The sequence below is a fragment of the Balaenoptera acutorostrata genome, chromosome 11, assembly GCF_949987535.1.
Source record: "Balaenoptera acutorostrata chromosome 11, mBalAcu1.1, whole genome shotgun sequence".
Lineage (NCBI taxonomy): Eukaryota > Metazoa > Chordata > Mammalia > Artiodactyla > Balaenopteridae > Balaenoptera > Balaenoptera acutorostrata.
Window position 1 is genome coordinate 39,859,419 of NC_080074.1, and position 15,823 is coordinate 39,875,241.

At 34.9% G+C, this 15,823-nt stretch overlaps 2 protein-coding genes across 5 annotated transcripts in view; one reads left to right on the top strand and one right to left on the bottom strand.

Annotated features, from left to right (window-relative positions):
• PPP1R12A (protein phosphatase 1 regulatory subunit 12A) overlaps positions 1 to 15,823 on the top strand; it is a 152,531-nt gene that overhangs the window by 14,318 nt on the left and 122,390 nt on the right. The window lies entirely within an intron of this gene.
• LOC103019731 (protein S100-A11) lies at positions 982 to 1,293 on the bottom strand. Its single transcript, XM_007194963.3, has one exon. It carries the CDS (start codon positions 1,291 to 1,293, stop codon positions 982 to 984), a length of 312 nt encoding a protein of 103 aa, XP_007195025.1.

Genomic DNA, 15,823 nt, shown 5'->3' on the forward strand with positions numbered 1-15,823 from the left:
AGAATTCATTCAACAGTCTCTGGCAATTCCTTGGTGGTCCAGTGGTTAGGACTCTGGGCTTCCATTGCGGTGGGCACGGGTTTGATCTCTGGTCGGGGAACTAAGCTCCTGCAAGCCGCACAGTGCAACCCAAAAAAAAAAAAATCCTCTAACTTGCTTCGGTTTCTAAATTTAGTAAGCTGTGTTTTCAGGGAAAATAAAGGTAAAATATTAGTTTTAACTAAAAAATTTATACATTGATATATTTTTTCTTTTTTGCTCAAAATATTACTAGAGTTGCTTTGAGTATTTGTGACTTTTTTGCATATTTTAATGTTTTTTTAAAGTTGCACAGGTAATGAGAAAAGTAGCAGTTCTACAAAAAGGTTGTGTGGGTTATTTTGACCTTGAGCAAGCATGATTGGGTTTGTTTTAGCTTAAGTGAAATAGGAAATGGTTATTATATATTTTTTTGCACTCTCATAGTTCTTTGTTTATTTGTTTGTTTATTCATTTGTTGCTTTTCCCCCCACTAGAAGGTAACCTCAGTGAAGGCAGGACCTTGTCTGTCTTGCTGACTGTATCCTCAGAACCTATGACAGTACCGTAGTAGGGTTGTATAGACATTTAATGAGTGAACAGTAAGTGACGTCTCTCCATCAGTCTGAGAAATTTAGAGATGATTATGTTGGTATCATTAATCATGATTATGTACACACCCAAGATGCACTTTTACTCTTTACTTTGCAACTTCTGGTAACTGTTTCCATCAATCTAATTTATATTCCTCCCAGTCATCTCCCTCCCTTGCACAAATTTACTGACTCTCCAGTGTGTGCTTTAAAAAACAGTATTGTTTTATTACTGCCAGCTGGAGTGGCCTTCATGGGGTGGTGGGTGCACCCGGCTCAGGGTATGTGTGGGCTGTGAGGGGTAGATGATAATTGGGAGGCTGAAGGAAAGGGAGTGGGGCTGGAGGCCAGGCCCAAAGACTCCTCCGATTTACTTCTGGGAAGAGGTAGACTTAATAAAGGAGTCATGGCAAGCTATGGCCAGGCCGCCAATAAGATTAAGAAATTCTTGGAAATCTAGCTGCCCATCAGAGTCGAGGTCCAGTTTCTTCATCAGGCGGTCAAGGACACCAGGGTCCTTCTGGTTCTTTGTGAAGGCACCCAGCTCTGTATTCATGAGGATAAGGAACTTGGCCTTGGAGAGTTTGCTGTTGTTACCGTCCCTTCCAGCATGCTTTTGGAAAACAGCAGTTAGAGACTCGATGCACCGTTCAGTCTCTGTAGGGCTGGATATTTTTGCCATGTCAGAGAGGAGCGAGGCACGGGACTGCGAGTGGGGAGCGGCGCGGCGAGCCTGGTTACTATATATATTAAACCTTAATTCAAAATTACCGTGGCATTTTTTCCCCTTTTTAACCCACCCTTGACATTTAAAGCCAATCTTATTGGGGAGTGGGGGGAGATTATGTGTATGTTTGTTTTATGTGTGAAATGGACTGATGATACATAAATTGTTCCCTTTTAAATTACACTTAAGTGTCAGAAAGTTAGTTGCAAGACAGTATGTATGACGTGATTCCATTTGGGGGGAAATGTTGTTTGCGTAGAAAAAAATCTGGGGAAATTACCCCAACTATTAATGGTTATGGATATTTTGGATTATGTCATCTTTGAATCTTTTACAACAAGCAGAAAAAAGTGATGAAGATGAATCTGAACTGGAGAAAAATGCCTAAATGGCTACTTCCAGTAATGTATTCAGGATTAAATATAGAGACATTGACATAATGAATGTTAGTTTGCTAGTCTGTGTCCTCTCAAGGAAGCTGGTGTTTTAAATATTTATTTCTATATTATGCCTATCTTTTCTCTGAACCTTTTATTTCATAAGGAAAGATTGATTGCCATTATGATGTACACCTTGGGAGAGTTTTACAAGTAAGAAAATGAATTAGGGGTTTAGTTGGATGTATTTTGAAGCTTTTGGCAAGTAGACTACCAAGAAAATATAAGCATAATTTTCAAAAAAGCAGATAGTTTTGAGGAATAAAGGGATTTTAAAAGATAGAAAAGCAATTTTTATACAGTGAGCTCTTTTGCCTTGTTTTATATGAATATGAAAATGATGAATTTAATGATGAATATCTGTTTTAAGAATGAATTGAAAAAATGGCCTCAAATCTCTAAGAATAGAATCAGGAATGGTGAAGCTTAGAGTTACGTGAATTTTGTGAAAATATTTTTGAAGACAGTGAAAAGAGGGCTTTTAAGAGTTGTGAAATGGAGCAAAACTAGGAAGAAGGAAATAACTGATGGCACAGCCCTTAATTTACACGTACGTTTGTTAAAAATGGTCTTCTACTGTAAACAGCAGAATTCTAATATCCATTATTAAGCGTATAGTTTTAGAAGAGGTTATGTTGATCACTAGATGCCCATTTGAGTTTTCTGAAAACAAGTTTTGTGTTGACCTATCTTTACTTCCTTTTTTGACAAGGTTGGCAAGTTCAAATGAGGGAAATGTTGCAAACCTAGTGTAGCTTCATTTTGTAGTACAGCACTTGGACAGGCTCTTGTTAGATCTTTGCAGTTAACATGACAAAAATCTGACATGAATATTAGCAGGATTGGATGGATTAACCGCTGGATGAACTACTGTATACACATCAGTCTACTGATTAATCACTCAGTGTCAACCCAGAGGAAGGACTAAAGTGTAGTGGTCCTTGTGTTCTTGACCCTATCTTATTCAACATTTTAGGAGATTAAACTGTAGAAGCTGAGAGAACTCTAAAAAGTGTGAAATAGTAGGTTTTAAACAGTAAAATGAAAAGATAATGGATATTAATGTAAAATTCTGCATTAAAATATTGATGACTATAGGTTGGTAGAAACCATCTTTGACAAACATGAGAAAAAGGTTGCTTGAAAGTTTAAAAGGAAGCCCAGTGTCTGACAACAGTATAATCATTTTAAAATGTACTAATTCAGTGTAAAGCTAAATTAGTATTTAGTCTAGATTTAAAAAAAAATCTGTTCCTTTATACTGTTAGATCATATCTGCAGAACTGTGCTGGTTCTACAGTTTGAGATTTGTCTACTGTTTGAGCAGATCTTACCAGTTACAGCCTTTTTTTGATTACTCACCGGTGGAATGGCTTTGTATAATAAAATTATTTCTACCGAGGAAAACCTATATTCCAGTCCTTTTTCTAGATTTGTTAACAAATGTATACATAATTATATACACACAGTTGCAGTTCTTCATATACCTTAAGACCCCCCAAATCATCAGTTCAACTATTTTCTTTTGAGCCCCTCAAAAAAAAAGGGAGCCAGTTTTTAAAGCCACATACTTAACCCGTGGTATTAGGAGAGCCACTAGTAGGAAAATGGTAGAAGGACCTCTTGCACATGTTAGTTAGGATTCTTTGTTTTAAGTAAGAAAAGCCCATTGGAACTAGCCTAAATAAAGTAATTCACTGTAAGGTTATAGAGATGTCTTATAGAATCTGGGCTTCTGGAATGAATTAGAGCCAGGAAGTATATGCAGCCCAGGAAGTCTTCTATCTAAGTTTCTCATCATTTTTTCTAGCAATTCCACTTTATTATTTTTTACAGCAAACTAGATTTCTTGTTTTCCCAGTTCTGAAGGCAAAATAAAAGGGCACCAACAATTTCAGAATTTGTATCTGGTCTATATATCCAGAGAGATTGATCTCCTTCTGAGTTCTAATTCCAGATTCCCAGGAAAGGGACCAATTGATCCACCTTAGGTTATTCATATATCATCTGAGGTCATCAACAGTAGCTGGTGGGGTTGGGTGTCTCTGAGCAAACATACCTACTCTGTCATTCTAAATAATGTATTATGAGGAAATGAGGAAGACAAAGCTAGAATTAATAAGTGAGTTCATAAAGAAGCAAATATCGATTGTATAAATGCACAATCTATAAAAATGAAAAAGCATAAATAAACGTTAAATCTTAAATCAGCAGTTTTCAAACCTTTCTGTTTCAAGGCCCCCTTTATACTCTTAAAACTTGAGAACAGACTACAACAAACAGGGCAAGTAAAACTGTGGAAATCTGAATAAGATAGATGGATTATATCAATGTCAACGTCATGGATATAATATTACTGTATACAGTTTTCACAAAATTTTACCGTTAAGAGAAACTGTGCAAAGGAATATCTCTATTATTTCTTACAACTACCTGTGAATCTATAATTAACTCAATAAAATAATATTAAAAATTTTGTTTATTATTATTTTTTGTCTATTATTATTTTAATGTAAAAAAATAGTGAAGAACCCAAAGACCTTTTTTGTTTATGTTGGCTGTCTTCCAGTATTTAACAAATTAGAAAGTAAAGCTCAAAAATCTTTAAAATTTTATTTATTTAAAAATAATAACTCATATGCTAATGTAAATAACATGTTTATGAAAGATAAGCATTTTTCAAGTCAAAAAATTTAATTAAGGGCATTGTTTTACATTTTGCAGATTTTAATGTCTTGCTTAATAGAAGATAAATGGATTCTCGTAACTATTTCTGCACATAGGCTGTTGTGATTTCACATATTTAGCTTCTGAAAAATTCCACCATACACTTGTGAGAGAATGAGAGTATTAACCTTGCCGGACTTCCTGTAAGGGTTTCAGAGAACCTCTGAGCTAAATAAGTGAAGGGATATATAATACCATGTTCATGGTTTGGAAGATTGACTATTATAAAGAAGTTAATTCCAAACCAATCACAGATTCAACACAAGCTGAACCAAAATCCTGTGTGTGTGTGTGTGTGTGTGTGTGTGTGTGTGTGTGTGTGTGTGTGTGTGTGTGTGTGTGAAAAATGACAATCATATATAAATGAAAAAGGCCAGATATAGCCAGGTTAATCTTTAAGAACAAAAAGGTGAGAGGGGAGGGACAGATTGGGAGTTTGGGATTGACATGTACACACTGCTATATTTAAAATAGGTAATCGACAAGGACAGCATAGGGAGCTCTGCTCAATACTCTATAAAAACCTAAATGGGAAAAGAATTTGAAAAAGAGTAGATACATGTATATATATAACTGAATCACTTTGCTGTACACCTGAAACTAACAAACATTGTTAATCAACCCTACTCTGATATAAAATAAAAATTAAAAAAAAAAAGAACAGAAAGGTGAGAGGACTTATTTACTTTGATGGAAAATAAATGGAACTCAGTCAACCTGTCCATATGGAAAAAGAGTTGACACCCTATACTTTGCTCCATACACAAAGATCAATTTGAGACGGATTGTAGATCTAAGTGTGAAATATATAATAATAGATATTGAAGAAGGTAACATATGAAGATACCTTTATAAACTTCAGGTAGGGAAAATATGTTTAAACAGGACACAAAAATCATTAACCATAAAAGAAAAGACTGATTAATTGGAGTACATTAAAATGAAGAATTTCTGTCCCTCAGAAGATAGCATTAAGAGAAGTAAGCTTCAGAATGGGAAGATATTTGTCTCACATACAGTTGACATAGGGCTTGTATTCAGGGGTGTGTATGTGTGTGTATGTATGTATTAAACTACAAATGAGTAAGAAAAAATACACAATCAGGCACATCACAAAAGAAAATATTCAAATGGTGATAAATGTTCACCATTAATATTCAAATGGTATTAAATGACAAAAAATTATTCAATATCGTTCATCAGAGAAATGCAAGTTAAGATCACAGTAAGGTGTTAGTACATATCCACCAGAATGGCTAAAATTTAAAAGACTGATAATATTAAATGCTGAGAAGGATGTGGAGAAACCAGAATTCTTATACACTGGTGGTATAAGAAGTATGTGAGATTTCAAATGAATTCAAATATTTTTAAAAGTTATCTCTTTTGCTAGGTTAGACATGTATAATACCAATGGAAACATTTACTCTGGATTACTACATCTTTTTTAATAAATTTTTTTTAATTAAAAGTTTTTTTTTATATTTGGCTACGTTGGGTCTTCGTTGCTGCACCTGGGCTTTCTCTAGTTGTGGCGAGCGGGGGCTACTCTTGGTTGTGGTGCATGGGCTTCTCATTCTGGTGGCTTTTCTTGTTGTGGAACACGGGCTCTAGGCACGCAGGCTTCAGTAGTTGTGGCACATGGGCTCTAAAGCACAGGCTCAGTAGTTGTGGCACACGGGCTTAGTTGCTCCGCAGCATGTGGGATCTTCCCGGACCAGGGATTGAACACGTGTCCCCTGCATTGGCACGCGGATTCTTAACCACTGTGCCACCAGGGAAGTCTCTGGATTACTACATCTTTTAAAGCTGAAATTTCACAAGAGACTGCTGAGGCTCCTTATTAAACTGATTCATTATAAAACTGTTAGAATTTATATTTATAGAGGGCAGAGATTCTCTTATACTGATTAGTTGGTGCTTGAACTATGAGTATTTCATGAATTTAACAATGTTTGTTGAGTTCTTTTGTATGTGCCAGGCTTGGTACTAGGAGCTAAGGAATACAGACAAACTTTTGCTCTCATTAATCAAATGATCAATCAGTGTTGAGTATTTTGAAGGAAAAGCATAAAATATTGTATATGTCAAATATATTTCATTTAAAAATACATAATAAAGGGAAAGAAAGGTTTTGAGAGTTTGGATGGGATCTGTGTGGAAGTGATGGTTGAACTGAGAGCTGAAGGATGAGTTGGTATGACTTGGTAAAGTTGGTAGAGAGTGGAGGGGTAGAATCTTGAGGAATAGGTTCTGGACAAAGGAAACAACATATAAAAGCCCTTCATAGGAAGGAGGAAGGGAGCAAGGCCCAAGGAAGAACCCAATGGAAGTGTGACCAGAGCACACTGATGAGAAGAATGGTACCACAAGAGTTATAGAGAGGTAGGTCGAGGTCAGATCTAGTAGCACCCAGTAAGTCCTATTAAATCCATTTCATACTGAGAGCTCTAGAAATGCATTGGAGATATTTAATTGCCTTAATATAATCAGATTTGCATTTTTAAGAGACAACTGCTGCCTATAGAAAAGATTGAGGTGTGGGGGAGGAGGGAAGAGGGAGTTCTACCAGGAGGCCAATTCCAGAGGCTATTGCAATAGTTCAGACAACAGATCTTTTCTCAGATGGCTCTTCAGTTGAACACTGGTATTTTACAAGATGTTAAAAGGTATGCTAGGTGGGGGAGGGTGTAAGATTTCTGTGGTTTGTATGTTTGAGATGATTCATAAAACAAAGGTAAGGTAGAATTTTTCACAGTCTTTAAAATGTGCTGAAGGAGGCGAGTGAGGAGGGAGCTGAACCCAGGTGATGGAAATGCAATCAGGGTTTTGGGCCTGAAGGAGGTTTAGTTTTAGGAGATGGAGAATAGTCTGTGAAGGAAGATTGGGAGGATGCATGGTGGCAAGCCTAGAAGTTTAGACTTGGTGTATAAATTGGTAAAGACTGTAACACTGGAGTGAATGAATTAAGGTCCACTGGAGGAAATTTATTTGATTGTTATGGGAAATAGCAGCTTGGAAGCCATTTCAGTAGTTCAGCTCAGAGATGAAAATATTCCTTCCAGTCTCCCTTTGATTTTATTTGATACTGTAGGTTTCCTATTTACCAAGAAAGAGTTGGATTTTGGATTAGTATTTTATCATTTTTATCTTTAGAATTCTTTGCTAAAGTTACAAAGTTATTTTTATTAGAAGTTAGGAATTGATACATTTTTTTCTGCTTTCCAAGTCAGTAATATTAACTTTCTTAGCCACTAGCTACATTCTCTATTTTAATAGAGTTGCATATACTGAATACTAAATTGAGAAATTTTTAAATAATTTGAACTGGTAGTATTCAGCTTTGTACAATGACTAACCCTCAAAATTGGAGGGTTGTTTTTTTATTCATGTGTTCTAATGCATTAACTCTCATATGTTCTGATGCATTAACTCATTTTTTTAGGAGTGGAATTCATAGTGGAGTAAACAAGATTTAAAGTATTTTAATTTTGTGTAGCTCTTACAAAGATCAGAAAAAAATTTTTTAGGACAAAGTAATTAATGGATATTATATTTTGAAATAAACTTTGAAGGTACATTTTAATTGTCATGGTTATTCTATCCAGTTCTGTTTGAGTTGGGTCTTTTAGACTAACTCACATAGGCCCTTTTCTCACCCAGTAAGCTCCTCTCTTCTTTAGTCCCACCCAAATGATAAATATGATTTGTTGTCAGTTTACAAAATGATTCCTCCCCTTTTTATTGTGAAAATGATATGACATTAAACAGAGGCTATGGTTAGGGCATAGAACTTTTAGTTTGTAACAGGTTTTATAAAAACTGTGGGAATTCACATCTCTCCATCTTCAGAGGGACTGATCTCATGGGAATAGTAAATAGTAAACATAAATAATAATGTTTATATAATAAACACTGTTTTAGGCAGTTATATTGTCTCACAACAATCATATGAGGTAAATATTTTTAATCTTATTTTTCTGTTATACCAATGAAGAAAATGAGATGCAGTTGTGACTCCAAAGTCACAACAAAGCTTATATACATTGCAGAGCTGGGAGTTGGATCTGGGTAGTTTGACTCAACATTGTTCTCATAAACAGTGTTATAGTGCCTCTGGGCTACTTGAATCACCAGATTCTACCTCTCTTGGTATCCTAAAGAATCCCTGGGGCTAATTATAGTTCAGTAGATAGGCTAGAGCAGATCTGGTAGATCAGTTATCTAAAGTGTACCAATGGGGTATGCCAAGAAGCTCTCTTTATACAGCCAGGGAACACCAAGGTTTGCTTTTGCCAGCTAATATTCTCTACTGTCCCAGAGCTTGCTGTTTATGATTGTAGGTGCTATTAGACAAGAAACATAGGACCCTGGCTGATAGTGGTATAGTTAATTTTTGAATTATCAGTCCTTGGTTCTAAATACCTTTACCTGAAATATAGTAACTGAACATATAATGACTAAAGTGTAACACAGAACTAACAGGTCACTGGTTTATATTAGTATTTTATGATTCTATTAAGTTCTTTAAGATGTTCCTTTTGTCAAAAGACATCATGTAAAAAGCCTTATTAAATGCTTTTGTCTCATTTTCAATTTACATGAATGGGATCATATACCTGCTTTTCTGCTAGCTTCTGCTCTTCTATGAAGTCATTTTTTCCATTACTAAAAGCTTGTTTGTTTTCATTGGATAATCTGATTCCAAGTTTAGAACTTCTGCGTTTTACAGAACTGTGGATGACAGGGAGATAAAAAACAAAAAGACTACAAGAAAAGCCGTTACTAGTTTCAGTAGAAAATTCAAAGGCATCTGTTGTTTTCTGTTATTAACTGTTGTCTTCCTATTTTGGAATAAAAGGAAAACTAGACCCTAGTTTAGGTATGGCAGTTATCATTGATACTTAACAGTACCACAAGCATTATGCTCTTTGAAGATTTGGAATAAATACAGTGCTTTGGGTCATCATCCTGTTTTAAATAGAAGTAAATTTTAGGAAAGATTCTACTCTTTACTCTGCAAGACACTGTGAAATTTAACATTGTTTAAAGAAAGCTTTATATAGGAGAAATGAATTATGAGTTAGTATCCTAACTAAACATTTCCAGTCCCAGAGACCCATTTATATGAAGAAGCCTTCTATTCTTTCAGAAATTTACTGTAGCAGGTAGTCTGATTGCTCCTGAGGCTAATAGTGGAGATCACTCCCTTTAAAATGCTATGAACCCTTATTAACCAATACACCATAGAGTATAGCGGTCTTCCAATTTTTAAAGAAAATAGATTTATTTTTATATACAGTAATAAAACGAGGTTAAGTCCACCATTAGTGAAAGTAGACAGTAGTAGAATGAAGGTGCTTGCTCTATTTACCAATTTCTTGTTTTCATCTCCTCCCAAGGAAATATTCTATACTTTAAAATTTTTATTGTAAACTTGATGATCTTTTTTGTTAGTACAGGCTGAGTATCTTTGGACACTCAAAATTTTTCCCCCCAGTTTTGAAGGTAAATTTTATGTTGTTAGCTGTCTTTGAAAGCTAAAGTATGTTTATCGTAAATGAAGAATCATGAGCAATGAGTTCCAGTAGAACTAAGAAAAGCATTAGGACTTGTCTTAATTTCTTAGGGTAATTGGGAAGTTTATCAAAAGGTGTTTTACTTCTCTTTGTTATCTTTTTCACAAGGGCTGCCTTCTAGATGGCAGCTACACTCCTCCCACCTGCCTCTCTCCTGTACTAATATACTTTAGAGACCTTGAGTGAGAGGAGCCAGAGAATTATTTTAACCTATATTTACATATTAATGAAATACATTTTAAAACTGAATTATGCATGAATAAAAATAAACTTAATTTATGAAGTATAATCAGTCTTATATACAATAAGCAATGAAAAGCCGTCTGATTTTTTTCTATTGATATTTGCTGAATGTTCACATTTTTTTAGTCTTTTTTTCTTTTTAATTTTGTTATATATAAGCCCTATAGAGAACTTGGAAAATACTACAAAAAGAAGAAAGCAGAGAGAGAGAGAAAAGGGAAAAAAAGGTAGTCCCTTTACTCTCTGTTAATGAATTTCCTTGCAGTCCCTCTACCTTGCATAGGTGTATGTCTGTGTTTGTGTGTATTTTTCATATACTCCCAGTTGTACTGTTGATACCATTGTTACCATTAACATTGATACTCTTGTTACCATTAGTGTATATTATTAAGCTCTAGTGGTGCTATCTTTAGATTAGTGGGCTTTTCAATTTTATTTTGTTAGAATATTTACACAGAAATTTGCAGAATGACCTGTAAAAATTGTTTGATGGGTTTTAAGTATACCAAGCAGGAATATAATAGCTGTAGTGAAACATGAATAGAATTAGTGAAGAAAGGTTATTTTGGTAACATGGCAGCTGGAAGAAAGATTAGCCAAGCCATCTGTGAATTGAATTACAGCATAACGTGTTAAAGTGGATTTTCAAACATGAATTTTTGCTATTTTAGGTTTTGGAAATGTTTTTGTATTTGTGTTTAAACTTGGGTGGTCTTGGTATTCACTTCAAGCAAAGTGAAGGTGCTTCAATGTGTCTTGAAGAATTAAACAATAGTTCTTTTTTCACCTTGCTTTCTGCTTTACATCTATACCACAGTCTTTTATTTGGCCCTTTTAAGTACCTAGAGCTATTTGCCTTTCAAAGAGCTGAGTATGAAGCAAGTGAAGTCTGCAGACATTTTCAAGTTTATTAAACAGCCAATTGCTTATTAAAATGTTATATTGTAGAGTGGTGTAGGTTTTGAAAAAATAGAGAGCTAGTAAAATATAGAAGGAAGAACTTCTACAATTGGAGTCCTTTCCCCTTCAGAGTCTGTTAAGTAAGGATAATAATATTCTGTAGCAGGGTTCTGGGAGGATGAAATGAGGTAGTGTAAATGAAAGTATCTAGTACAGCCTTTCCTACCAAAAGGGAAAGGGAGCTAATATTTGCGTAACTGCTGTTTCAGACCTTTTGCTGGGTGTTGGAGGCCAAATAGAAAGTACCTGCCTTTGAGTTTATATCTAATTATGGGTCCATAATGAATGTATCTGATATGACTTTAGTCATTTAGAACATTTTCTCTGTTTAATTAAACACTACATATAAATGGAATCATTTTATTCTATTCCAGCAGAATTGGGACGAAAAGGGAAGAACTTTTACATAAAGATAATTACTTTCCTGCTTGTAGATGATATACACCAGCAGATTTTCAGGGGAAAAAATCTAATGTGTGGGTGGAAAGGCAGAGTTACTGAGTAGAGGAGAAAGTGTGTCAGCTAGACAGTAATAGTTGCGTAGTGTGGTTTCACACACATTCTTTTGAAGAGCTGTGAATTCATGATTGTATTTATATTTACCTTCATTTTCTTGAAGGATTAACTGTAATAGCAAAAAGGATAAAATACAGCATATACACATGAAACTGGAAAACAAGATATGGACTTAAATTATCAAGGTCCACACTGTGGTATTTAGAATAATACAAAAATTTAAGTTCTTCTTGACTGATATTTTGGTAGAACCGGTTAAAAATTACTTTATAAGGTTAACAGCATGGAAGCAAAACTTTCAAAAAAAGACTAAGTTACTTTGAAAGTTCAACCTCCATATTTTACCTCTGAAAGCTGTCTTTTTTTTTAAAAATAAATTTATTTTTTATTTTATTTATTTTTGACTGTGTTGGGTCTTCGTTACTGTGCGCGGGCTTTCTCTAGTTGCGGTGAGGGGGGCTCCTCTTTGTTGTGGTGCGTGGGCTTCTCATTGTGGTGGCTTTTCTTGTTGTGGAACACGGGCTCTAGGCGTCAGGCTTCAGTAGTTTTGGCTCATGGGCTCTAGAGTGCAGGCTCAGTAGTTGTGGCGCACAGGCTTAGTTGCTCCGCGGTATGTGGGATCTTCCCGGACCAGGGATTGAACCCGTGTCCCCTGCATTGGCAGGCGGATTCTTAACCACTGCGCCACCAGGGAAGCCCCGAAAACTGTCTTTTTTGTATCAGGTAAATAAATGCTTGTTGAATTGAATTTTATAATTTAGAATAAGAATCTCATACTTTTTTTTTTTTCAATTTAGGAATCAAAGATTTCAAAAACCTAGCATTTGCTAGAAAAATTGGACCAGCTGTGAGGATTAGATGAAATACTATATAAAAATGATGTATAAAATGCAATACTAATAAAAGGGCTTAAGAGGAAATGTCAGTGTTTCTAAACATTGGTATTGATATTATCAGTAACAGCTGAAGCTCAGAGGAAATGTGCTTTTTGATAGAGAACACTAATTATAGACTTGAAATCCACTTTGAATTTTATATCTCTCTTAGAGGAATTGTCATGAGTATAAAGTAGATGACACTCTATCCAAGTTGAACAAAGTTGTTAGGGAAAAAGATCCCAAATCTAACTAGACCTATCAGGATCAGCTGACTTTTGTAGTCTCTTCCCTTTGCTCATCAATATTCTAGCTGCACTTCCTTCAGACCTTTGAATATCTAAGCTTTTTCATACCTCTAGTCTCTGTGCGTTTTCCCTTTGCCTGAAACAGTCTCTCCACCTTTTGGCTAACTCCTATTCATTAAGCTTTGTGACTTTCTGAAGCAAACCTTCGCTGATTCCCTGTTTTATTCTCCTCAAACCTATCTTTCCCTGTTACCACCCTGTTCTTTCGTATCTCTTCTTTTAGGGTGTAATTATGCATTTATTTGTTTATTTATTTATCTACCAGTGAAGCCCAAGCATTTATCATAGTGCTTGACTCATAGTGAATTCTCAGTAAATAATTGTTGAATGATTTAATTTTAAAATTCAGTAACTTCTCTTTGGATTTAAATCCAATTTTTACTTTGCTTCTTTTTCTCTTTCTCACTGTCTTTCTTTTTTGGCAGATTCAGATAGTAAATAGCTGTTATTATTACTGCTTGGTAGTATTTACCTTTAAGAGAGCTATGCAATTATCCTATTCTTTTTTTTTTTTTTTTACAATGTATACATATATTAAATATTACAATTTTATTTGTCGATCATATCTCTGTATAGCTGAAAAAACAACATATTTTTGAATAAAATAATTTAAAATGAAAACGTTTTTGACAATGAGAACACTACAAATCAAAAGTTCTGGAAACTGTGCCAGGGGGACATTTCTAGTCTTAAATGTATGTATTAGATAAGAAGAGAGGATGAAAATTTTATAACCACAAAATTGAAAGTCTAAGTAAAATGAACAATTTTTTGGCAAAACGTATAAAAACTGACCCAAGAAAAATAGAATATACACTAATTGTTAAAGTAATTAAATCAGTGGTTAAAACCCATTTTGGGGGTGGGTGAATCCCTGGGCCAGATTGTCTTATAAGCATATGCTACCAAACCCTCAAGAATAAATAATTTTTTTTTTTTTTTTTTTAAGATCTTATGTGGCCAATTTACTAGTTTTCATTTATTTATTTATTTATTTTTGGCTGTGTTGTGTCCTCGTTTCTGTGCGAGGGCTTTCTCCATTTGCGGCAAGTGGGGGCCAGTCTTCATCGCGGTGCGCGGGCCTCTCACCGTCACGGCCTCTCTTATTGCGGAGCACAGGCTCCAGACGCGCAGGCTCAGCAATTGTGGCTCACAGGCTCAGTTGCTCCGCAGCATGTGGGATCCTCCCAGACCAGGGCTCGAACCCGTGTCCCCTGCATTGGCAGGCAGACTCTCAACCACTGCGCCACCAGGGAAGGCCAAGAATAAATAATTTCAACCTTATTCAAAAGGTTTTGAACAAGAGAAAAAGGAATAAAACTCATCAACTTATGAGGCTTCCAAAACTTTGATTCCAGAATCAAACAAGGATAATACAAGAAGGAAACATTTCAGGCCAAACTCATTCATAAAAAGAGATGTAAAAATGTTGAATAAAATTTTTTTAACAAACTGAATCAAATAATGTTTAAAATCATAATACATCACAACCGTGTAAGATTTATCTCACAAAGGCAAGGAAAATTCAATACTAGAATATCTACCAACATAATCACATTAAGAAAAGGTAGAAAAAGTACATAATGAACAAAATAGAGACATAAATCTTTTGATTAAAAAAGCATTAGGTACTTCAAAAATCTTATCAAATAGAAATAGAAGGGACCTTCTTAATAGCCACCAAAAACTTTATCAAACATTGTTCTTATGGTGAAATAGAAGTATTTCTTTTTTTTTCACACACACACACACACACATTGTATTTTATTTTTACAAGAGATAAATAAACTGACACCAAGCATTGTAAATGGATGACCACAACAAAAGCAACAATGATTGCAATTACCAAACACGAAACACACTCATACTATGTCATAATATTGACATTCAGTCCAGTAATCCTCCACTGTAACAGCTCCTTTACTTTGCAGTGAAAATTGATTTGTATATTTTTTGCCTCTGAGTCCTTGTGGGATTTTTTTTTTATTATTCAAACAAAGTCACAAAAATTATAATCATCCTCACCAGGTCACTCAGTCCCATGTAATTAATTTTTTTTTTCATCTTGATCTTTTGTTAGCACTTTTATGAATTCATCAGTTTTCCGTTAGAGTTCTGAAAATGCTTATTCATTCAGTTCAGCAGTATAGTCAGTTACCAGAAATCTGTACTTGTCAGAATCTTTTCCATGAATTCCTTGAAGATGAAACCCTTTTATAGGAACATTTTTGCAAAAGCATCAGAGTACACCAAGAACTGTCTGTTTTGTTTTTTTTTTTTTTTCTTGTAATGACTCCAAAAAGTGAGGAGCAAGTTAAAGCAAGCTTTTTGCTTCTGCAAGAGAAGTGAAAACATTTGGTCACACAAAAACTCATATGCAGATTTTATAATGACTTTATTTATAATCATTAAGAACTGAGAACAAATCAAATGCCCTTCAACTGTCGTGTCAACAATCCAAATAGCTTTCAACTGTTCTTCAAAAACTATAGGAACCCTCCTGAACAGGATCAATTGATCTAGAGAAAGCTGACTCTTGAGCATGATTACTAGTGAGTTTTCACTTCAGAAGATGACCTCTATTTTTCTGGTTCATGTGATTAGGTATCTCAAGCAGTCACTTCTGCCAAGAAGCTTATCCTAACTTGTTCCCGATCTAGAGCCGTCTTGAGTGTTGTCCTTGAACTCTTGCATATTTCTGTAACAGTTCTGTAATTGTTTATTTACTTGACTGCCTATTCCACTAAAATATAAGGTCCTTAATTTTGTCTTTGTAGCCTGAGCACCTAGCATAGTACGTAGAATACTGATTGCTAGATATTCAGGAAATGTTTAATGGT

Bases quoted from the DNA above. Each gene is read 5' to 3' on its own strand.
- LOC103019731 (XM_007194963.3), bottom strand. From the start codon at position 1,293: ATGGCAAAAATATCCAGCCCTACAGAGACTGAACGGTGCATCGAGTCT.